Genomic DNA, 23,879 nt, shown 5'->3' on the forward strand with positions numbered 1-23,879 from the left:
GCAATAGATTCCTGAGCTTTCCGGCCCCCACGTATGTATGTATGTATGTTTCAAAGCCCGTCGGGGGCGTACTCGAAATGCATGGTGCGCGACTCGCAAAGGGGCAGTGGGGAACACAAAAAGGAATATATAAATACCGTGCATCAAAACTGCTTCGTAGCAGTAATTGGCCCAGGTGCGAGTTTTCTGCAGACGAATGGGGTAATGATTGTTCTTGGCCGGACGATCTCGAGAACCGGGCGGCCCCCGGCGGCAAGGCTGGCATCCACCGGTGCGTCGCGCCGCAGGCCATATCTGCGGCTGCTGCCTACGAAATATCCGACCCTACACAACTTTCTATCGGCAGCTGAACCCATGCTATTTTTGGATTGGCGACCGATTGGCTGAGGGTAAAGCAGGAACGAGGTTGCGAGTATATCGACCTGTAGTCAGGTTTGGGGGCGAAGGGGCCGAAGGGGGCTAGTGGCGGTGGCTTATCCAGCATTCACCAAACTCTTGTCCTTTGCATAAAGCTATCTTAACAAAGGTAGCATAATAGCATGTGAACGCAACAGGCTTGCTTGCTCAGTATAGGTAAACCCCTCCATGCGTCCCATCAAATTTGCCTTCCTCCTCCAGCCTCCGCAGACACGCCTTGGCCCGCTGCACCATCTTCTTCCCATACTCTGGGCCCAGTGGTGGCATCGTGGCGGTCTGGTTCGCTTTGAGGAGCGGTATCTTCGTTACTGTTGTCGGTTTGCAACAGCGGCCTGCCCGGTCGACGCTCCCGCCCCCGCTGCTCTGCAGTAGCTGCCGCCACACCTCCTCTCCTACCATCTCGATGACCCCATCTTCGTAGGCGCCTCCGAACAAGACGGCCCGTGGCCGGAGCGCTTCGCCCGTGCCGTATAGTCTGCTGCCCAGGTGGCTGCTCGGTGTGGGGAGCGCCTCGCCGCGCAGGACACTGAGGATCTCGCGGCTGGCGTTCTCGGCGTCGAGGATGAAGTGGACTACTGAATGCGTGGCAAAGAGTACTACTGGTCTCAGTTCTTCTTCTGCGTGGTTATGGGTATGTGTGTGTGTGTGTGTGTGGCCCCTTTCCTCGTGGTTCTCCCATCGTTCAACTCTCTCGCCCCCTTCGCTCTGAAAAACGCATGATAACACACAAGAAAACGCACCGTCGTACTCTGGCTTGAGACTTTGAACCACCCCGGCGCCGATCTGTTCCGTCTTGCAGCAGACGATGATGGGTATCGCCCCCGAGTCCTCTGCTGGTTATTCCTCCCTTCACACATGATCCCTAAACATGAACACAGCCCTTCCTTGTTGGTCTCTGTCTATGGTCCGGCTCTAGCGATAAAACAGAAATAGGTGCCTGTTTTGCCGGGTCCGTCGTTTTTTTCGGATACACATGGTCATACCATTTCTGCCTGAACGCAAAGCGGAGGGATATAGAAAGGAGTGGCTGGTTTTTATTGGGCAGCAGCAGCAGCAGTAGGAGGACAGGACGGGATCGTGAGGAGTAACGAGCGACCCTGTCGTACGGTTTAGCAGAGCTTGCTGCTGCACGTTTCGTGTAACCAGATGGAGAACTTGTCTCCGGTGGACAGCGCCAGCCAGCGTGCCGCACCCGATCAGCAACAGCCAACATCTCGAGAGAGAAAAAAAGGCTCAATAAGGTATAAGTCGGTATTTCTTCTTCCTGTTTGGGGGGGGGGGGGACCATGTGACACATTTTGTTAATAAGAGGAGGAGGATACTAAAGCGCTGACTGCATTGAATGTGTCAGCGCTTATCTCAAGTCCGCGTCAATGAGGTCCGGCGCTGGCCAAGCACTGAGTGAGTGATCCCATCTAGTCCTCCCAAAAGCAGCATTGTTGCCCTTTTCAGAACCAGAAAGATCATGTTAGGACCCGAAGGGCCATAGAAGCCGTGGATTCTGGCCGTAATAGGAATCCCGAGCACCTGGCGCGAAGTGACCCGACTTGGGGTTATGCTGACCTGGGGCCGGATTGGTAGGTGGAATTACGGCCCTACTGGCCAGTGAACAGCGGAAAACCCGTTTGGCGCAAGGATCTATCGGCACGAATGGATAAGGGTGTCAGCTTACAATAGAATGCACTGCCGATCCTTGGGCATCTTTCTAGCCAGGGCTATATATATGTAGTCACCGATCCCCTCCAAGAGTCTAACACGCGCTTTCAAGAACAAGCTGGAAGCCATTGATGCTAGATTTCTGATGGCAAGGTATGCCTATTTTCATATATCTCGTTATATTCCCTGAATACTATAAGCTTAGGGTCGTATCGTTCATAAATGAGGGAATCCGCCATGATAACACAATTTCCGTCTCTATATATCCAATATCATTATTGTTCTATCGCACATAACACACACACATAGTAGGATAGATTAACAATTCTTCGCAACCTGCCAGCCCGACAAATGGAACCGGGCGAAGCCGAACATGAACATGGACAGCGTCGTGACGGAGGCGGCCCAGGCCGTGGCCCCCGTGTAGCTGCCATCCATGGCGCCCTGGAGGGCGCCACCAATGGGCGGGCCCGTGAGCGACGCGAAAGAGACCACGGCAAAGGCCATGCCGAGGCGGGTGCCGACCATGTCGAGGCGCTCGGTGATGCTGGCGACGGTGGTGGGCATGAGGCACTGGAAGGCGCCCGCCGAGATGCCGTAGAAGACGGTGAAGACGTAGTACTGCGTCACGCTCCCCACGGCGAACCAGCACCAGGTCACGATGGTCCAGAAGAAGGCCACCGGGATCAGCACGTTGATGGGACCGATGCGGTCGGCCACCAGCGGCGGGATCACACGGAACGGCATGCCCGCGCCATTAAGGATGATGACGAGGGTCGAGGCTGTCGAATAATTAAGCCCCAGGACTTCGTTGCCATACGAAGCAATCTGTTTGTTGTTGAGTGTTAGAGATATCCAATCGTTTCCTTGCTCCTCGCAGGTGCGGGGGCGGGTATTAAAGGTAAGTGGAGGGAGTAGTACGTACATAGTAGAAAGCATAATAGTTGGCCCACATTAGACAGAACAAGCCGGCGACGAATCCTACATAGACGACCTCCTTGAAGGCACTAACATCGATCAAAGGCCCCGACTTCCGCGGCGGGAGTCGTGGCCGCATGAAGGCAAAAACGACAGCCAGGCACCCCACGTTAATAAAAGCCAAGATCCTGGCAGTCCAGCCAAAACCCAACGTGGGGATAAGCTGGCGCACGACGACGGGGTAGATGATACCGCCGGCCGAGTTACCCGTCGTCGCCAGGCCCACGGCGAGAGCACGGCGGTCCTTGAAGTAGGTGGCCACCAGGGCCAGGGAGGGGGTGAAGAAGATTCCGCCACCAATGCCGGTAAGGATGCCCTGAGTCAGCATGAGGCTCCAGTAGCTTTTCGAAATGCTCATGAGGAACATGCCGAGGACCTGCAGGATGGCGCCGACCAGGAAGGTGGGCAGGAACAGGCCGGCGTCCAGCAGGCGGCCGGAGAAGGCGCCGATGATGAGGGTCAGGAAGGTCTGGACGGACCCAATCCAGGAGATCTGGGAGGGCGTGTTGTCCATGGTCAACGTGTAGTGCGTTTGGAAGGCGCCGAAGGAGTTGACGTATCCCCAGGTCGTGAAGATGACGAGCCAACCGCAGGCGACCTGTGTCCACTGTGATGGATCTCACGTTAGCGAGCACGTAAAACCACCGACTGAGGCGGCATCTCGGCGCATGTCTTGGCACGTCCGTGTGCATATGGGGTATGTTGGGTTGCTTACAGCCTTACGGCCGCCGTCCGGTGGAGGCGGCGGCTCGGGTAGGTCCCGCGTCGTTAGGCACGTGGCAACCTGGGTGAGGGCATTGGAGGCGACCCTGCGGAGGTCCTCTGATGCTCGTGGGATGTAACTACCTCTCCGAAGTTCTCGAAGGCCTCAAGACCCCGTCATCTCGGCTGGGGAGAGGTGGTATAGACTCGCCGTCCGTGTCGTCGGGGCGTCTGCGAGTGAATGGACGTGCCTGGCCCACCCGAACCGTGGGGCGCCGTCGTCTCGACAATTTCTTTTGGCTTCTCATTGATTATGCCCATTTTGTCACAACCTGCTTGAGTTCTAGGTAGTGAAAGAGGATATACCAAACTAGAATAGATCGGAGCGAGCCATTCCTAAATAATAACCTACCACTGGGGGTGTGGATTTTTTTCTTCCACCTCAAACTCCATCTTTTTTACACTCGCGTTTCCCATGGGTTGGGCCAAGCCCAGTCCACAATGCAGTGGGTTGGGCCACGGGGTGGCATTAAACCGAGCAGATAAACGCGAGCGTGCAGGAGAACGCGAGCGTGGTGGCGATCCCAAGTGACTGAGTCGTCCTGATACCCGTCCGGTCGTCGGCCCCAATTTACGTACTGCAGGTGGTGCCGACGCAGCTCGATGGCTACGATAGGACCTTAGCGAAAAGTGGATGACGGAGTATGTAAGCCTGTAAGCCAACCCACCCCAGTAGCGTAAGATAAGCGTGTCGGCATTTACTTGCGACGTCTGAATGGTTCTAGAAACTGCGAATCTTGCTGCTTGGCATCCCAACCGCGGGTACCCCCGTGGCATCCAAAAGGTCCCCGAGGTCCTGAAAGCCTAGAGGTCCCAAAAGGGTGCCCGTCACCCGGCAATGAGAGGTGGAAAGTAAAATATTGCATCTTTTCCCGGCACTTCCGCGCTAGAACGCCCCACATAATTTCGGTGCATAGTCTTCTCGTCGACCGTTACGGCAGCCAAGGAAGGAAGATGGTCGTAGAACGAACAGCATTTGACCAAGACAGACCCAGACGTCTTGGCTCGTTGCAGGAGCACTTGCGTCCCATATATTAGCCTTATTCACCTTTCCTTCGCATGCTTGAAACTACCTGTCGATACATGATATTCGTTGGCTCTCTACTTGCTCTCCAATACATCTTTGAGGTTGATCTGGCCGCTGCCTCTGGGCAAGGGCTGGGCCTGATCCTCTGATTCTTTCCAGCCGATCATGTATATCATTCGAAAGGTGGCTGGTACTGTGCCATCTTCATTCCCGTGAAGTTCACGATAGATGGCATCGGCAGCCAGGAGCACGTCCCGCTGGATCGCACCCATTTCTCGGCCCAGGACAGCGTTGCTCTCGCCCATGGCTTGCAGGTCCTGCATGAGTGCAAAGGAGTCGGGATAGTCGACGATTATGTCATCGACATCTACACCGACCATTTTGAAGCCTGCTCGCTGTAGCAGACCGCCACAATCACGAGTATCAGCTAGTGGCGAGACGTGGGGTGACAATCCTCCCCTGCGCTCTTGCTCCGCCAGCTGCAACGAGGTTCGCAACTCGAATAGCGTATCCCCTCCGAACATGGCACCCATAAATGCGCAATCCGGTTTAAGTATATTGTTGATCTGCGACAGCATGCCGGGAAGATCGTTTATCCAATGCAAGCCCAAAGAGCTCAAAACAAGATCAAACGTGTTGGCCTCGTAGGGCAGGGTCTCTTGGCTAGCCAAAACCTCGCGGGTCATATTGATCTGCTGGTTGAAGGGTTCGTCGGCGTCGCGGTAGAGCATGGTTTTCGATGACTCGGCAGCCGTCAGATGTTCGATCTTTGTGACTAATGGATCCGACTCTGGCATGTTTGGATCTGAGTCGGGATTCGGAGCTGTCAGGGCGCGGGCAACATTGCACGAGTTGGCACCCACGTCGAGCACGCGCGGGTAGCTGCGCTTGATGTCCAGCAGTCTCTCGCACAGGCGTACGGCGACTTCATTTTTCAAATAATCGGCGATTCGGCTTTCCTCGAGATTGGAGGCGGCACGTTCTTTCTGCAGCCATTTCGTTCGCGTATTGAAAACTTCGTGGACGGGAGGCCCGGCAGTGGTAAAGGCATATGACCGTCGAGCTCCGGACGACCAACAGCTCGCTCGTACTCCCTTGGCTCCCCTCAAGAGTTGGAAACGCGAGACCGTCCAATGCATTGTCCCGGTTGGATTCGAAGACCAATTCACATTCTGACGCAATGTGGAGCGCCTGGGGTCGGAAAAGGAGAGCTTTGCGGGAGCTCACAGATTGACAGTGTGCAAGATGTAGATGGCGTTTCAAGGTCGTGACGTCGCGACCGACTGTACAAGCAAGACATCAGCTAGAGCTGAGCCTCCAAACCTTACCTACAGTGGGATGCAAGCACCCAGTCTTGCCAGTCAAGTGCTGGGCATAGACAGGTGGGGCCAAATTAGCCCGAATAGACCTGTTTGCCACCTACTGTCATTAATTTGTCGGGCCAATGAACAGGCACTTTTGCCGCCACAACTGATCAATCCCGGCAAGCATCGTCAGATGTGCGCCCATCCTGTACCTCTGTCCAGCATTCTGGAAGTTCGTTTGCAAATGCGCCTGAACGCTGCTCTGCTTATGCTTCCTGAGACCAATTAATAATAAAACGAAGCCATTGGTGGCGCACTGGCAAGACAGACTGGAAGCCGAGCGAATGATCTACACGGGAGAAGGGGGGAGGGACAACCACTCTAAATAATCCTCCCTACCGCTTCCATGCTGCTGCTACCCATCCGTAAATCCAACAACCCACACCCTCTATTCAACCGAGCCATCGATCCCTAGCAGGCTGGGCTGCTATAATGCCCCAATCTTTTCTTGAACAACACCAGAGCCAGAACAAGAACCAGGGGCCTGCATCTCAATTCACTTTGGGCAAATACCTACGCACCTAGGAATACCCGTAGCAAAGAGGCCCGCGACCTTAGCGCATCCCACTTCGTTGTGTTAACATTAGCTTTAGCTGCTCCCGAAAGTTGACGGACCCCTCGACCCCCGGTCGGTCCATCATCAACCTCAACCTCAGCCCGCCGAGCTGCGAATCCCCCAAGCGACACCAACGCCTGATCGCGAGACAATGTTCAGTGAATGATCGATACCTGGCAAGACAGCCGCAAAAGATCGCGCGCTTTCTCGATTCCCCTTCGTACTGTACATTACCAACCGCCCCGGCACGAATCGACCCCCGAGATAATTCCATGGTAGCACAACGTATAGGGGCACCCTAGCGACGACAAAATGGCTTCCTCAGCAGCCGCCGGCTTCCTCGGCCGGTCGGGCAGTGGCAACTCGAACATGCGCGGCCTCGTTCAGTTCATTGCCGATTTGAGAAACGCGCGAGCTCGGGAGCTGGAAGAGAAACGGATCAACAAGGAGTTGGCCAACATTCGGTGCGTTGGGTGTTAAGATGCTGCAAGTAGGGTGTAAATGCTAACCGGTTGTATGCGTATAGGCAAAAGTTCAAAGGTTTGTCTTCGCACGAGTCCTGACTTGCTGTCTTACATGCGCCTGAGGATAGAGTATTGACAACGAGGTCTCGCAGATGGCAGCTTAAGCGGCTACCACAAGAAGAAATACGTCTGCAAGGTATGTCTGTCTCCGACGCCCATCTATCTCCATGCTAACCCATCAACATAGTTGCTTTATATATACATACTCGGCTGGAACGTCGATTTCGGCCACCTCGAAGCCGTAAACCTAATTTCCGCCAACAAGTACTCAGAGAAGCAAATCGGCTATCTTGCGATGACCCTCTTCCTACACGAGAAGCATGAGCTGCTGCATTTAGTGGTCAACAGTATAAGAAAGGATCTACTTGACCACAACGAGTTATTCAACTGTCTGGCTCTGCATGCGATCGCCAATGTCGGAGGTAGGGAGATGGGCGAGGCCTTAAGTAGCGAGGTCCACAGACTGTTAATCTCGCCGTAAGTCACGGATATCCGCGTTTACGTTACACACGTTTACTAACGTGCTGCAAGGACATCAAAGGCTTTTGTGAAGAAGAAGGCGGCGCTGACGTTGTTACGCTTGTACCGGAAGCACCCGGATATCATTCAACCTCAATGGGCTGAGCGAATCATCTCCTTAATGGATGACCAGGATCTCGGAGTAGCCCTCTCCATCACCTCTTTGGTCATGACCGTTGCCCAAGACAACCTGGAGCAATACAAGGGGGCTTACGTCAAGGCGGCATCGAGGCTGAAGCGGATACTTGTTGATGGTGATGTCTCACCAGACTATCTCTACTATAAAGTGCCTTGCCCCTGGATACAGATCAAGCTCTTGCGTCTGCTGCAATATTTCCCTCCTTCCGGTAAGTTCCCATGTGCCCGAGACTTTAGGAATACTGAGCTCAGACTTCTTGCAGAGGACAGCCATGTTCGCGGTATGATAAGGGAATCTTTACAGAAGATCTTAAACTTGGCCATGGAGACCAACAAGAACGTCCAGCAAAATAACGCGCAGAATGCCGTTCTCTTCGAAGCCATCGACCTTATCATCCACCTCGACACTGAGCATGCCCTGATGAGGCAGATCTCGACGCGCCTGGGCCGCTTCATTACCTCTAGGGAGACTAATGTGCGCTACCTTGGCCTGGAAGCCATGACCCATTTGGCAGCCCGTGCCGAAGATCTCGATCCGATCAAGCAGCACCAAGATGTCATCCTTGGATCTCTGAAAGACCGAGATATCAGCGTGCGCCGGAAAGGTCTTGACTTGCTATATAGTATGTGCGATTCGACCAACTCCGGGCCCATCGTGTCGGAACTCCTGCATTACCTACAAAATGCCGACTTCGCCATCCGTGAGGAAATGGCCCTGAAGATTGCGATTCTCACGGAGAAATACGCCACGGACATCCAGTGGTACATCAACGTGTCGTTGCGCTTAGTCGCCGTGGCTGGCGATCACCTGAGTGATGAGGTATGGCAACGGGTCATCCAAATCGTGACAAACAACGAAGAACTCCAGGTCTACGCAGCTCAAAACACCCTTCAGCACGTCAAGCAGGATCATTGTCACGAGACATTGGTCAAAATAGGGGCATACATTCTCGGAGAGTTTGGCCATTTGATTGCAGAAGAACCGGGATGCAGCCCTGTCGAGCAGTTTCTGGCCCTGCAAACCAAACTGCCGGCTTGTTCCTCCAGTACACGAGCCATGATCCTTTCCTCCTTTGTCAAGTTCGTGAATCTCTTCCCTGAGATCAAACCGCAACTTGTCTACGTGTTTGACGTCTACAGCCACACGCTGGACTCGGAGCTTCAGCAAAGAGCTTGCGAATACCTGTCACTTGCTAGCATGCCCACAGACGACCTGCTGCGAACGGTCTGCGACGAGATGCCTCCATTTCCCGAACGACAATCCGCCTTGCTGTCCCGGCTACACCAGAAGCATGCTAACACTAGTGATAAGCGTACATGGGTTGTCGGAGGCAAGTCGGCGAATGCGGATGCAGCGGAGCTCAACATGGCCAAGAACTCCGGACTCAAGAGGACGTTTAGCACTAACGGACCCATGAACGGTTCGGCAAATGGTGGCGCCAATGGCCATGCCAGTGACGACTTGGTAGGATTGGATATGAACGCTGGTCCTAACGAACAGAAGTTTCTCAAGGTGCCCAACCTAGCCAGTGCTGCGCATTTGTCGCCTGGATGGGAGCCCGGGTTCTTCAAGTTATTACTTAAAGCCGATGGTATCTTATTCGAAGACGGGCAAATACAAGTCGGTGTTCGATCTGAATACCGAGGGCAAATGGCTTGTCTCATTTCTCTATTTCACTAATAAGACACCAGCCACTGTCAGCGGCTTTACAACAACGCTGGATCTTCATGAGAGCGAGAAAGCAAATCTCACCTGGGATATCAAAGCAATGCCCGACAGCAGCATTACTCATGGGGGCCAGACACGACAAGTCATCATGTTTGAATGCAAAAAGGTGTTCGAGAAATCACCGACTATCCGCATCAGCTATCTTGCGGGTGCCCTTCAGGCTTTGACGCTGAAGCTGCCACTCACTGCCCACAAGTTCATGGACCCGGCGGAACTTGCCGCAGATGACTTCTTCCGGAGATGGAAGCAGATAGGAGGCGCCCCGCGAGAAGCCCAGCAGATTTCGGTCTGTCTGGGAACAAGGACGAAAGGGAAATCAGCGAGAGCTTTGTCCGCAAGACAGTACAAGGCTTCCGATGGGGTGTGCTAGACGGGGTTGACCCGAACAATAAGAACCTGGTGGGTGCCAGTGTTTTGCATACATCTGAAGGCGGCAAGTTTGGTTGTCTGTTGAGACTGGAACCCAATTATACTTCACAGGTAAGATATCACTATGTGTCCTCATGTCCACATGGGCCCCGAGACTAACCCAACCTTTTTTCCCCAACCAGATGATTCGATTGACCATTCGCGCCACTGACGAGAGCGTGCCTCCGGTAATGCTGAAGATGATGGAAGAGAGGCTAGCTGCGGGAGTATCAATAGTGCCGGAGCTCCACGAAGGGCCAACCAAGCAGGATATCTCGGACATGTTTAGCAACGTCATGGTATCGTAGGATATTCTTTAACATATGGGGGCTGAACAAAGATGAATCGACAAAAGCTTTGTTTTATTAATAAGAGATCAGGCCCCGACTTCTTACTGCTTTCTCACAGCCACAGCGACTGGCGTTCTGAGGTTAGGGTAGGGAAGGTAGGGTGCATACGTATTCGAAGTTGAAGCAGACAGATTGTTCAAATAGTTCAGTTCGTCTTGTTGATCACAACGGACCGCATCACCGGATCCCGTGTATTTCGATAGAGATGGTTTGTGATACGTGGTGTTTACCTAATTGTATGGGCTGTCCAGCAATGGAGAGGATCGAGTCGAGTCAAGCCAGGCCCATGCGATGAGGGTGTGTATCGATTGTCCCAACGACACCTTAAGTATGTTCTGGATTGTTGTCACATTTGCCCAGTCATAACAACAACAACAACATCCAAGGTGGGGGGACCTGATGAAATTAATCTGATCTATGCAATTTTCTTCCCAAGTTTGCTACGCCAACTGATCTGATTAATGCTCCCACAAGCTACAACTTGACTCGTCCGATTGATTATGCCAACCGCCTTTGACCGCATATTGCTGTCGGGTAGTCGCCTTGTCTGTACCACTATCAAATCTTCATCACAAACAGTCACTCCACTGAACTTGGGAAGTGGCATTCCAACTGCCTTGCTCTCGCACATCTCAAATCGAGTTCGGATCCCGGTTCTTCGCCCAGCCGTACTGCTGTTGTTTGTATACACAGACAAAGCCAGAGGAAAACCACTACAACATGCTGATGGGCAAGTACCAGTCCGTCGAGGACAAGGTCAAACGTGTCAAACGTAGCCGGCATAAGGCGGCCTGGGTAGGGCTCCTCGTCATCTGCGGCATCGCCACGGGGATTGTGATAGGTACGCTTCCCTGCCCCTCCAAATCATGATACCGACCAACCTGCAGGCAGTGAATCAGCTGACCATTACACATGCGCAGTCGGCATATCCTACATCATCATGGAGATGAACGGTCAAGCCGCTGAACCCGTGGACGACACCGGAGCCGACCAGAACGATCCATTGTTGGGTGTTGGTCAGGAACAAAGCTGGATTCCACCTGACATCCTTGGTATGTGATTGACTGTCGTCGACGACACTGCTCCCTGGTCTTAGAGACTCGATGCTAACGTTCTTCACATTGCAGACCAAACGAACAATCTAGCTCTTGTCACCTACGATGGCTCATTGCAGAAGCGAAAGACGGTGTACTCGACAGCAGCTGTGTATGTTTTGCCGCCGTCCATGACCCCGACACCACCTGCCGTGACAGCATCGTCCGAGGCTTCCACGACTGTAGACCCTTCTTCTACGGCAGCCATGACAGGCAACATGTACTGCCCCGATCCCCAGCGCCCCAAGGTCCTGACGCTGTGCAACTGGGTGCACACGCCCGTGCCCGGCATGATCGATGCAGACCAGGTGCCCGGTACCATAGGTGCTGCTGCCTCCTCTGGAGGCGGGCACTCTGCTACCAACCCCTTTGTTACGGTGAGACTCACGCTTCTGGGTCTCTGGGCCCATGTCAGACGAAGCGTGGCGGGTGCTGTGCCATCATATGTTACCACTATCCGACACAGGTCAGCAACAGATTTGGAAACCCTACATCTCTGCGCTGCCACAACCGGGGACCTATGGGAGAAAAGCCGCAAGCTACAGGAGTCTCTGGACGACGTCTTGAAGCTCGTCCAGATGCAGCAGGGTCTGCTGAATTCCCAAGAGGGCCTTATTGAGAGTCAGCGGCTCAACCTGGAAGAGATGGCTAGACTGCTGGTCTTTGTTCATAATCAGACGGCTACGACACGCGATACCAGCGCCGGAGCCACCGAGTGGGAGAAGCCCAGACATCAGAAGGTCATGTAACTAAACCTGTTGGAGCAGAGAAAAGAGAAAAAAACGAAGGAAAGAAAGAGAAAGGCTCGAGGTTTGGTCTATGTATGAAACGCCCAACAAGCACTGGTGGGTCCAAAAGAATTCTTGTAATGGTTATATTTGGATCGTGGCATCGACCCAACCCGGGAGCTTCTGTATATGTTTTCGGACTACTGAAGCAGGGTTCTAGTCTATGTACATAGAACTGATTAATGCAAACCAGACCACAGGTGAACTACCAACTGGAATTACTCAAGACGGAAATTCAGGTACGAATGCAAGGATGTGGGTGGAGTTCACGATGCATGCTGACCAAAGTGTTTAGGCAGCATGTCAGCTTTCACTCGCCGTGGACCTGGCCGGGTGAGTCAATACCGTGGTTCCTCCGCGGTAAATTTAGATTGCGGAGATGAACCCGGATTCGATGATACTTGATATTCTGCTTTGCCCTGACTTGGAATTGTAACCCCAGTCTTGCTTGTTCGCTGGAAAGTATCTGACATGCATCCACGTGTAGTGCCCATCGACTTTGGTAATCACCGACAGCAGCAGCATGGGGATAATACAGGTTATAGTGCCGGTCAGCGATATGTGTTCAATAATTCAAGATATAATACGTGCCTTACTTCCTCCTGTCAGTTGATATGGCCTCCTTCCCCCTTTCAATTCCTTCAACCAACTCTCCCCAACTCCCTCCTATTATTTTTTCTCTTAGTCGAGTAGATAGTGGCCAAGTCCCTTCGTTCATCGTGGACTTCCTACTAAGCAGTATCGGCCTCGGAGGCGACGGCGGCGGCCTCCTCCACCTCACCACGTGCCAGCCGGAGTCCTTCGCCTTCCCGACGCTGGTGAGCGCCGAGTTCCTCGCCGTCGAGCCCCACCTCGTGGCCAACTACAGCATCCCCATACCTCCAGGCTTCGCCACGTCCAACGAGGAGTACCCGGCGGGCACGCCGCCGCAGACCTTCTGCAACGTCACGGTGACGCACACGCACCCGGGCCAGCACGACCGCATCCACACCTATATCTGGCTGCCACTGCCACTAAGCCACGGCGACGGTGACGGCGACGGCGACGGCGATGTTGCTGCTGTAGGCGGCGTACCGTGGAACGGCGTCATGATGAGCGTCGGCGGCGGCGGCTTCCAAACCGGCCAGTGGATCTGGAGCCACGCCGCCGCCGTGTCCGAGGGCTACGCCGTCGTGAGCACCGACGGCGACCACCCGACCGAGAATGTCGGGACGCCGGCGACGTGGGCGAGGAGTTTGCGTGCCATGATGAGGGCGCCGGCGGCAGGACGATGAAACTCACCGAGAAGGGCGCGCAGGTGGCTGAGGCCGTGTGGGAGGGCTGGTATGATGAGGCTGACGAAAGGGGCGAGCGCACGCTCATCTGGCCGGGTCTGGGCCATCAAGCCGCGATGGAGGGTCCGTTCCACTATCTCAACACCGCGTGCGACTTCAACAACACCGACGGCCCGCCCAAGTGCAAGTCGACAGCGTTCGGACTCTCGAAGCAGTGGCTGCAGTACTTTATCCACCGGACGCACCAGCCCGTCGACGAAACGACCCTCACGGTCGCAGCCCTGAAACAGGCCCTGCACACGTCGCGGCAGTGGTACGAGTCCGTCATCGGCACGGGCAACGCGGACCTCGCGGGCCTGCGGGCGTCGGGCGCCAAGATGATTATGTGGCACGGCCTGGCCGACGAGATCATCCCTACGCGCAGACGCGGGCGTACTACGAGTCCGTCGTCGCCGTCGCGGGCAGCCGCCACAGCCACGGCCACAACGTCGACGACTACCTGCGGCTCTTCGAGGCGCCTGGCGTGGGCCACTGCGGCTTCGGCGGGTTCGGGCTCCGGCCCCAGGGGCTGGTCGACGTGCTGCGGGCCTGGGTCGAGGAGGGGAAGGCGTCCGAGGTCCTGCCGGCTCGGATGATGGTGGCGATTTCTCCTCAGGAGGGTGACGACGAGGGTGACGATGGCGGTTCCGCTATGCAGCGGGTGCTGTGCAAGTACCCGAAGCGTGCCAGGTACGATGGGAAGGGAGATATTGCAAAGGCGGAAAGTTTCCGGTGCGAATAACACGTCACATGTGAGTATAAGGCTACCGAGAACGGAACATTACGTTTTTCTGCATCAATAGCAATTACTGAAATTGATTAAAAGACTGAATATAATGAAGCCCAAGAATACCTGTTATCATTATGATTAGGATAAGCCATAACAATAACTCCACGTGGTAAGAGTTTAGTTATCGTGAGGACCACATGGAGTTCAGCAGCTCAGTTGTGATAATATGGTGAAAAAGGGGGAGCATAGCAAACTCGCTACTGGAGCCTATTTGAACGTCGGACAGAATACGTCAAGCACTTCACGCATTGCTCATATGATATATCCAGCGGTATCAATGCTCGGCAACATGCTATGATGAACCCAGACTCCATTTCCGTTGAGCGTGGTTACTCAATGGGAGATATTACTCTATAGGTCACAAAGAGCTGGCACTAATTACGATCACAATAGATTCAAAGCCGTTGAAACATCATCTTCGAAACGTCGTCTGTTAGGGGGCGTGCTCGGCACCAACAATTTATCATGTAGCGTTTAATTCGTTAAGGTCCTGTCATCCAGTCTAAATTACGCGGCTGTCTATGCTCAAACCTTGCGCCAGTCGGTCATGCATCGGCCTATGCTACCCAAGCCCGCGATGTCGATGACCTTCTCGTGCCAGCTCAAGATTACACTCATGGCTGCACCTGTGGACTCATTGGTAGAGCCGGGCCGCGAGCCGACCTGGCTGAAGCCCGTCTGCTGAGGCGTCAGGGGTACTCGGTGTCCGGCTTCCCGCCACCCGAGGAGCACCACTGGCGCCGGCAGAGGCTGCCATGCCTTTATACCTGTAGTTTAATAATTCATCAGTAAGTCATATGTTCCCTCTAAGAAGAAAAGGATGTAGGTCCCTCGTTCCGAAGCGATCTGGCCACGTACAGGTATTTGATCAAGACGTCCAACAGCTCACTGCCTCCTGGGGACTGGTGGATGCGCTCCAGCATTGGCGACATGTCGCTTGCCTTTATCGACTGTAGGACCTCGGTGACGGTCTGTAGGTGTGCTTCCTATAGTGTTGTTCATGATCACGGTCAGCCTCCCTCGGTTTATTTATCTTCTATCCTTGCCCCCATCACCGTAGTCCCTACAAACAAGGTATAGGGGTTGATTGTCCTGGACAACGTGAAAGACCAAATAGCAGGGGACATCATATCATACCTTGGCACTTTCGGAGCCATTGTAGACGGGAGTCTCTAGGCAGCCTCGTAGGGCGCCCTCGGCGTCACCGCCACGCAGCAGCTGGCGCACTTGGGCATTGAGCTGACGGACGTCGGCCTCGTTGATCTCGGGGAGCGGCGGGTGGAGCGAGGTGGTGTCGAAGTTCTGCGAGGAGTCCGGGTCCAGGGCGTCGATGTTGATGGTGCGCCACGCATCGCTGAGGGATGCCGAGGTGTGCTGCTGGATGATCGACATGGTTGTTGTGTTGAGGAGGGAGACGCCCGGTGGTGTGCTAGTGTGGGTTTGTTGTGCTTGCTTGCTGGCCTGCTTGCCTGCCTGCCTGTCTGCTGCTGCTTTCTTCCTACGCGCTACGTATGCGTTGTTCGTCGGTCGTGAGGGGGAACGAATCAGGTGACACGTTATCGTGAGGTGTGCAGCTGATAGAGCGCCAGGGTGCGAGAGGGGGGGGGCGTGTCTATTGCAGCTTGACTACTACTCCTGGTCAAGCGTATGTAGGTATGTATGGTGAGGTTCTTGCCGCCGTAAGCGTCTTGCAGGATTCGGGCTCTCTTGGAATTGAGGTGAGGTTTGGTGGGGCTGGCGGTGATGGAGGAGGACCGGACTTGGCTTGCTGGCCAGCAGCGAGAAGCTCCTTTTTTTCCCCAGTCGAGTGCAGGTGAGTGCGGGGCGGGGCTGCTGAAAAGTGTCGGCAAGCCACGGCCACCGCCAAATCAGAGCTGCCACATCAGGCTTGCCCACTCCATTGGCCGGATGAGGGGCTGAGCAACGTTTTCTCGTCGCAGACCTGCACTTACACCGATCGACTACAAAGACCTATTGGCTCCCGTACGGCCTTCCAAAGTTGAAAATCAATGGATGATACAATGTGAGTCATACGTGCGCCCTTCTTGCATTGCATTAGGTCAATGGATATTTCTGGCCGTTGTACTGCTACATAGCTATGTACGCCGAGTCTTGACAACGAACCCGCGGCGGGCGCCAGTCTTTTTTTATCAAAAATATACGCAAAAAGAGAATAATCCAGGGGCACGTGGGCTACATTAGTTCAGGCAGGCAGGCATTTGGTTGTTGGGCTTCTGTGGTTCTGTATATAACGTCAAATCCATCTTCCTACATGAACAAGCTGCACGACACGTAATTATCCATCAGCTAACGAACGATTTTTGCTTCATCAGGGTCCAGTTTGTTGAGGTTAGGCAGCAATAACCGAGCAACCGGACGATAGCAAATTCAGCTGCAAAATCTCTGCTTTAACCGAGTTCCGACATGGCAACAAGTAGGCGGGATGGTGGCTTGTAAGAAAGATATGCACCCGATAGCCAGGTGCAGTAGCGACCAAGTAAGTAAGCAGAGATGTGAACATACTTTGGATCTGAATGACATGCAACGTCATACAATGGCGGTTGCAGCACTGGCGTTCGTGGTAGATTGGTTCAATCTCAGATTCGATGGTTGCTTGTATTATCAGATGCCGGTTTCTCAGGCCGGTCTTGTACTCTTCCAATCCCCAGGAGCTGAATGCTTCAAGGCAAGCCCTATAATCACAGCTCGTATGCGCATGTGCTATTGCCTACTGTCTACTGCCTGTATGACGGAAGGTAGGGCAAAGCCCAAAGCTCAAAGTGACATACGATTCTCAACCTCATTGGGCGGTAAGTGTCTCCTCTGCCCTTGCATAAGCCACGTGGAAAAGACCATCCATCCTGCAGGAGGCAAACAGGTTTTGCATCGCACAGAGGAGTTTATTAGCGAGATAATCCAATCGAAAATAGCAATGTAGAACACAATACCATACCAGAACGTACGTTGTGTGACATCACCCAGCGTATCAGTGACAATAGACCGCCAATTACATACCGCAGCCGTAACCTTGGAGCGGAAAGGCCGTGGAACAAAAGGGGGCGGGATGCAGGCTCAACATCCCGCTGCGTTGGAAGCGAGTTGAGCCCCAGGTCGAGGAAAATTATTGGATTCGTTCGGATTGACCGCCGGGGTGCCGGGTCACATTGGGTGGCATTGGTGGTAACTCATCTGGCAATCTGATCCATTGCCTAGGTCGACTGGGATTTGGCAATAATGCTTCCAATCAGTCCGAATATGGCTTTTCCGTGCAGGGGCTACGGTACGGTTCTGGTTCAAGGTGAAGGTGAGAAATCGCGGTTCACCGAGAATCGGCATGTCCACCTTACCCACCCCTGTGGTAGCATCCATATGTCATTAGTGAGCTGGTTTCAAACAAGGCTGATGCTGGATTTATTATGGCGCCCAGGGGTCGAAAACAACGACATGTAGGCTTCCTAGGGCCCGTTTGGGGAGCAGTCTGGTGTGTGTGGCATGGGATTGTGATTTCACAATCGTGCTCACATCGTAAGAAAATAGGTGGGTAGGCGCCTTTTGACCACCCAAAATTTGGCGCGCAGAGGGACGGCATTGAGCCGGAGGCGAGGCCGTCCAGACGGGCTGCCACGGGGAACGAGTCCGCATCCCGAAACGTGTCACTTCTAGGAAGATCCCAGTCACCAGTAGGTAGCTCGGCCAAATCCATCACCGTTCATCCCAATAATTAGTCAATATCAGTCCATCGGCCTGTATAGCCGCAGATCATCCCTTCCACAGTCGTCTTTTGGTTCAGAATGGAAAACTTTTTACCTTCTGCGCCCGGGGCTCTGAACCAGGCACCAGGGTCCGGCTCCCCGGGCGGCCCAGGATGTTTGGTGTGTGACCGAGGGAAAGGGAAAAATTTTCCTATCTGATTAGCGAGATGTCAATAGTATGGTAATATCAGAATACTGCTATGTACGTGCAAGAGTTGGTTTCAGGTGCTGGGGCTCGGGACGATTCCCCGGTGACGGCGCCACGAGGTACAGTAGAACACCAAAGATTTGATGGGCACTCATACCCCCTGTTGCTGCTGGCGGACGCTAGAAAGCGGACGGTAGGTACGTACATGCAGGTGTCAGGCTGCTTTGCATTGGATGTAACGTCCTTTTCTCTTCGCACATGCTTGCTTCTTCCTCTTCTAGTCTGGAAGAATTCGATCGATTGAGTCATGAAGGTCGTTTTCCATGGACTCAGATAGCATGGCACAGGTGCAGATCGAATACCACCACCCATATTAGGCTACACCTGAGCATGTATTGCATGGAGGTCGGTGTACCTACGCCGAGTAAACAATGGGTTTTGTTCTCTGAGATCAATGCTTAACCAGTGGGGGTCATGCAGGACGGTTAGGTACTGTAGTACTATAAGTAATAAGCTAAGTATGCAACGTGGCTGGGGAAAGGTGTAGTGGAGACCCATTGGAACCATTGAAGCTAGAGGCTACAGCTAGAAAGCGGAAGGAAGGCTTCTGGAAGGCTTCCCAATCTGCTACATGCTGGGGGTACATCGTTGGAACGGGTTTGATGGATTTGACGGAAGACAAACCCATTCCCGTTGTTGGGCTCTCTGCTACTAGACGACATGTACATCAAGCCCTTGTCCTGCAGGTGGAGAGGATTCTTGTGATCCTCTTCTTCTGGTCACCATGTCACCACGTCACCCCGGCAGAAGCAGAAGAATCAGAAGAGAGACAATAGGGGTCCTGGCCTAATACATGGAATCCACATACCAACACCGGCAGCGATATCTCCGTAACGGCATTCAAGTTGCCAGAGTTACATGTACTGTTACACCGTCACACGACACGAGACCTATTCTGTTTATACGTCAAGGATTCAAGGTACGCAGATCACACCTGGAATCTTACAGCTCAGCGCGAGATGGACAATGCATAGAAGCCCAATCTGTCGCCGTAGAAGACATGGCCCTTGAAATGTGCGCTGCTCAAATACACAGCGATCCTACCTGCATCTGCTAAAGTGTGCATGATGCATGCACAGTAGGTACCCCGGTAGTGCATAATGCGTACATAAGAAGACCCATCCTCAGGAAGCGCCGAACATTAGGCGGTTCGGTAAGCCATTTTTTCGGCAAAGCAGATCCAAGTCCATCATGTATGGAGATGATGGCCATGTCGTATGGAAAATGGCTGGTGTTCGAGCGGTGGAGTGTTCGAAGGGACCGCCGGCCGTCACCTGGAGATTAGAGGCCATCTTGGAGGCCGGCAACTCCTTTGCTCCTTGGTGCGCTCCACGCAGTAGTGGATATGTTGTCAACCGTAGCCGTTAGCTGCAATTCCAATTCAGTGGGCAGCGAAGCTTTAGAGGCCTTCTAGAAAGAATGAATGCCGCTGCCTGTCAAGTCTGTGTGTATCCTCATACACAATGACCCCTAGGTGGTCGCTCGCTCCGACGGAAAGTCTCTTACATGCAGAGCATGTTGTACGTACCGTATGTGCGTCCACGTGTCTGCGCAGTCGAGTGGATTCGGTCTGCCGTCTTTGGCGGTCTACATCGCCAGTATGTCTGTTTACATACGTTAACATTCTATACCGGCATGTAAGACATGTAAGCACCTTATCCACTGCGATACAGTAGACCAGGAGAGTATGTAGAATGACGATGAGGACGATATAGTTGCGCTACCCGGTATAGCGGCACACCGCCTCCATACTGGCTGCCCGTCTGGATAAGGTAGGATGCAGGATGTGCAGTAGGGGTTAAGGACACTCCGTAGACTGCGTCACATCGCGTTCAGCGTAGGTAGTCGGATGCAGTTTGACTAATCCGACATATTGGCGTCATTGATGATTGAATGGCAGAGCCTGCGCTTACTGTCTGAGGCAATTAGTTAACGCCGAGACAATGAGAGAACGCGATATTGCCCAAGGCATGCGATTCGCTCGAACCATATTTGTCGTTGTTTCATCACCTGACGATTGGACGATGCGTGCATGCATTATCTGTTCATCAATTCCACTATTAATTGGTGTTTCGACTCGATGTTATGAACTCATCACGTTGCGACTGCGGATGCCTGTAGCCACTGAGTGCCCTGTCGGAGTAAACCTTTTTTTTACCTCTTGCCCCATTAAGTCTCAAACCGTCCGCTGCTGCGGCCAATCATGTACAAGACATCAGATGTGAGCACTTTCCTGGGCCTCGCCATTTCAGTTGTATTGCCAACGCCTACCTTGCCTATGAGAATGTATGCATGGCGAGCAGCATGAGTCCCGTTCGTCCGCGGGCTACGGGTTGTTGCGCCATCTCATCGCCGCCTATGTTCTCGTGGCGCGTCAAGACCAGACTCTTGCGCGGTTGATCGATCTATGGCCAGCTAAACTTAGCCACTTGTCCTAAACGAGAGAAACAGAGCAACAATTTCCCCTGTTTCATGCCTATTTTTGACTAGATACCTGACTACAATGCAGTCTTGGTGGAGCTTCCCCGAGCTTGGCTAATGCAGGAACAAGGCGCGGTTGCTCAGAAAGGCTTCGCTCATGCCAGCCCTCCCTCCCAAGCTACCTGCCTAGGTCCAGGCTCAGGTACCTACTATTACTACTACAGACTGTGAAGTACCGTATACTTTTCATTGCTTGACTGCCCAACACCAAGGCCAATCAATGTATGAAGGCAGCATAAGGAGTTTCGAGGATAACTCAACACAAGAGAATCTCCTTCATGCCATACAAGCAAGGCTTAGCATCTAGGTGATTGCTCAGCACCAAGTGCAATCGGATCAGTCAATGCTTACAGAAGACCATATCAAACGCACTGGCAAAGGCCTGCCCTCTGCCATCACCTAGTCCTATGACTTGTCTCTTAGCTCTTACAGGGTAGGTACCTCGGCGCGCGAGCAAATAGACTGGAGAACACATTGATTGAAGCGGAAGAAGCTTACTCTGTCCATCAGTCTGGTTGACAGATCCCGCGGCCTCCTTTTCCCCTTGGTAGCTCATGTCTGGTAGCAACCTAGCATCTAGAGCTCCGACGGCGCATCTCCCTGCCACCGCACCTTCTCGTACACCTGCAAGCAAACAAATAGACAAAAGGAAGGACATGACCCATATTCTGAGTTATCGTTATCATAAGTTATTGGTGGATTGTCAGAGTCTCACCCAGAGAAACGTAGCTTGATTGCCCCCGAAGAATGTTGGGAAATTGCCGAAGACGTATGGTCAATGGATACATCCCGTACGGAGTAGTTAAGGTAGTAATCAGGAAATTTTTTCTTCTGGAATTAAGATCTTTGTGACCGGGTGTTCCATCATGCATGCTAGCCCGTGGACATGGGTGGTACAGGTACGGCGCTATGTCATTGACATATTCAATCCATTGACCATGGAACCAAGGGCGTCAAATCCTCGTTAATCGGGCCCAACCCAGCCCATTCCGCATGCAGCAGCCTTCTAGAAGCCCCCAAATGCCCCTTTCGGTTACCTGCCTTCGGTGACGGAGCTAACCTTGAGGCTAACCTAGGTGTAGGGGTGCTGGCTGGACCTGGATGTTCTACCAGCAGCATGGGACTTCGTGATCGCGTTGTTTGTTTATGTAGGTTATGATCTGCAACGGTGCAGGAGGACGTCCCGTTTTGTGGTGACGTGGTTGGTCTCCGGCCCATTTTGTCAAGCTTGTTTACCATACGGGCATCGGTTGTTATTGTGAACGTGGGGGCCAATGATTTTCTGACTGGTCTGAGTTGGAGTCTGCAAACTGCTTACGGAAGAGACCCCGTTTGGCGACATCCCACCTATTACGCCCGTATGCTACATCTGTTCGAGTTGTACAAGTGTCGTATTGGCAATTCGAAGCGGGACAACAAGCATTTCGGACGTCTGTCCATTCCTAATCTTGTTTCGGAGGACGAGCGCCTTCCCGGATCCTGCCCTACCTCAGCCGGCTGAGTTAACTGGTTACATACCGTACGGGCTTGTACCTACATGAGGATGCCGGATCGCAGTGCCATAAGCCCGGTCCGGTCCGCTAATCTCCGAGTCGCAAAGCAAGCAACTCGGTAATACCTAATGTGCAATAACAGTAAACGTATCACTAACCAACGTGGGCGGTGTCTCATGGTGTGACGGCGCAGGTTGGATAAATCAAAGTCATACGTAGTATGAGAGCAGGTGGTGTACTGCTAGATACCAAACATATTCTGGTGTCTTATCCCTTGATTGCCAAATACACCACTAAGAGTGGGACCGGCCTCTGGATCAATCAGATTATCAGATATCTTCAGATGGTGAAAGTTCACGCCGTCGAGGACCTGTGACTCGCCCGGGTAACCATATAAACTGAAGTATCGCGAGTCCCCACTCTTAGTGGTGTATTTGGCAATCAGGGAGATAAAGATAGGTAGGTGATAGTGTCATGAGGTGATGCTTTACAACTGAACTGAGTCCCTAGCGTTGAGTGGCTGTTTCGGGCAACTCATCGAAGACAGAGCAGTTACGGGCGGTTCAGATGAACCGGCCGAGCGTGGAATGCCCCGCTTCGAAAGTGGTGGTAGTGATGGTGGCGTCGTTTCTTCACTGTAACCGTAGCATAAAGCTTGCCGACTCTGTTCTGCCTGTACATTGCCAGCTCTGGTTGGGCTGGCGAGTGCTACACCACGTCGTCGTCATTGCAATACTGACACCGCGGGCATTGTTCACATATGTACCATGAGGTTTGTTCAACCGACTGAAACATCGATGGCTTAGCGCAGTGCCCCTACACGGTGATCGCTTTGCTTGAAAGATCGAGTCGCGTTATTCATTAATCGCTACAATGACTGCCGAGTAGTTTCGACTGGGGTGCTGACGTGCTACTACAACCACCTGAAGTTTAGAATAGCAAGTGCGTGCCCAATACTACTATATCCCTCCAATGTCACAGATAGTGGTAGTTGGTCAGATGCTTACGTTATATTCGACGGACGCGGGTGCCGAAACGGACTAGACGACAGCTGCAACGTACTTTTACGCATCTTGCCTCTTTTCCTTTGGGCGACGAAACCGTCCTTTGGCGATTTCCATCGGTGCCGAGTCAAATATTGGACACAATCAGGCAAGGTCTATACTTGGTACTATAATTGACTCATCTACGATGCCAATCCATCACACATGTTCAACGGCATAACCCGCAGCACACAGAGTGGCTATGATTAGCCTCTATGGGTACGCGGGAGCTAGAAGCTGACTCTCCCTTGTAGTGTCAGCCCTCCATTCGATGCCTCCAAGGTGGTATCAAACCACCATCCTATCAAGACGCCAAAGGCAGGAAATCGGTGATTGCAGCCATCGGGAAAAGGCACGTCTCGTAAGATATACGAAGCTCGCCATCATGATTTTGGTTCATTGCATCCGACTGGCATTGTCTTCGTGACACCTTGCGTTAGCTAGAGCCAGGCACAATACAGGAAATATATTCTGATGAACCACGATCCA

The 23,879-nt window shown here is 53.0% G+C and overlaps 7 protein-coding genes across 7 annotated transcripts; 3 read left to right on the forward strand and 4 right to left on the reverse strand.

The window, feature by feature from the left end:
• Positions 1-564: 564 nt before the first annotated feature.
• Positions 565-1,403, reverse strand: PG994_001616 (uncharacterized protein; the record flags this gene model as incomplete). The annotated part of the gene is made up of 3 exons (XM_066853025.1): positions 565-989; positions 1,158-1,209; positions 1,401-1,403. 3 exons carry the CDS (start codon positions 1,401-1,403, stop codon positions 565-567), a joined length of 480 nt encoding a protein of 159 aa, XP_066721166.1.
• Positions 1,404-2,391: 988 nt separating this feature from the next.
• On the reverse strand, positions 2,392-4,074 carry PG994_001617 (uncharacterized protein; the record flags this gene model as incomplete). Its single annotated transcript, XM_066853026.1, has 4 exons — positions 2,392-2,901; positions 2,999-3,658; positions 3,767-3,873; positions 4,020-4,074. The coding sequence occupies 4 exons, from the start codon at positions 4,072-4,074 to the stop codon at positions 2,392-2,394; spliced, it is 1,332 nt and encodes a 443-aa protein (XP_066721167.1).
• Positions 4,075-4,914: 840 nt separating this feature from the next.
• PG994_001618 (Arginine-hydroxylase NDUFAF5) lies at positions 4,915-5,979 on the reverse strand (the record flags this gene model as incomplete). Its single annotated transcript, XM_066853027.1, has 1 exon — positions 4,915-5,979. The coding sequence occupies one exon, from the start codon at positions 5,977-5,979 to the stop codon at positions 4,915-4,917; it is 1,065 nt and encodes a 354-aa protein (XP_066721168.1).
• A 1,093-nt stretch (positions 5,980-7,072) lies between these two features.
• PG994_001619 (uncharacterized protein) lies at positions 7,073-10,386 on the forward strand (the record flags this gene model as incomplete). The annotated part of the gene is given in 9 exon segments (XM_066853028.1): positions 7,073-7,224; positions 7,384-7,420; positions 7,472-7,761; positions 7,816-8,150; positions 8,205-9,504; positions 9,515-9,533; positions 9,564-9,956; positions 9,974-10,150; positions 10,222-10,386. 9 exon segments carry the CDS (start codon positions 7,073-7,075, stop codon positions 10,384-10,386), a joined length of 2,868 nt encoding a protein of 955 aa, XP_066721169.1.
• A 762-nt stretch (positions 10,387-11,148) lies between these two features.
• On the forward strand, positions 11,149-12,271 carry PG994_001620 (uncharacterized protein; the record flags this gene model as incomplete). The annotated part of the gene is made up of 3 exons (XM_066853029.1): positions 11,149-11,269; positions 11,349-11,480; positions 11,556-12,271. The coding sequence occupies 3 exons, from the start codon at positions 11,149-11,151 to the stop codon at positions 12,269-12,271; spliced, it is 969 nt and encodes a 322-aa protein (XP_066721170.1).
• A 653-nt stretch (positions 12,272-12,924) lies between these two features.
• On the forward strand, positions 12,925-14,365 carry PG994_001621 (tannase and feruloyl esterase; the record flags this gene model as incomplete). Its single annotated transcript, XM_066853030.1, has 3 exons — positions 12,925-13,482; positions 13,563-13,969; positions 14,050-14,365. The coding sequence occupies 3 exons, from the start codon at positions 12,925-12,927 to the stop codon at positions 14,363-14,365; spliced, it is 1,281 nt and encodes a 426-aa protein (XP_066721171.1).
• Positions 14,366-14,938: 573 nt separating this feature from the next.
• On the reverse strand, positions 14,939-15,805 carry PG994_001622 (actin-related protein 2/3 complex subunit 5; the record flags this gene model as incomplete). Its single annotated transcript, XM_066853031.1, has 3 exons — positions 14,939-15,172; positions 15,268-15,384; positions 15,551-15,805. The coding sequence occupies 3 exons, from the start codon at positions 15,803-15,805 to the stop codon at positions 14,939-14,941; spliced, it is 606 nt and encodes a 201-aa protein (XP_066721172.1).
• Between the last annotated feature and the right edge of the window lie 8,074 nt (positions 15,806-23,879).

The sequence above is a fragment of the Apiospora phragmitis genome (genome assembly GCF_038363925.1).
Source record: "Apiospora phragmitis strain CBS 135458 chromosome Unknown utg000002l:1.0-5516284.0:1.0-5523493.0, whole genome shotgun sequence".
Taxonomy (NCBI): domain Eukaryota; kingdom Fungi; phylum Ascomycota; class Sordariomycetes; order Amphisphaeriales; family Apiosporaceae; genus Apiospora; species Apiospora phragmitis.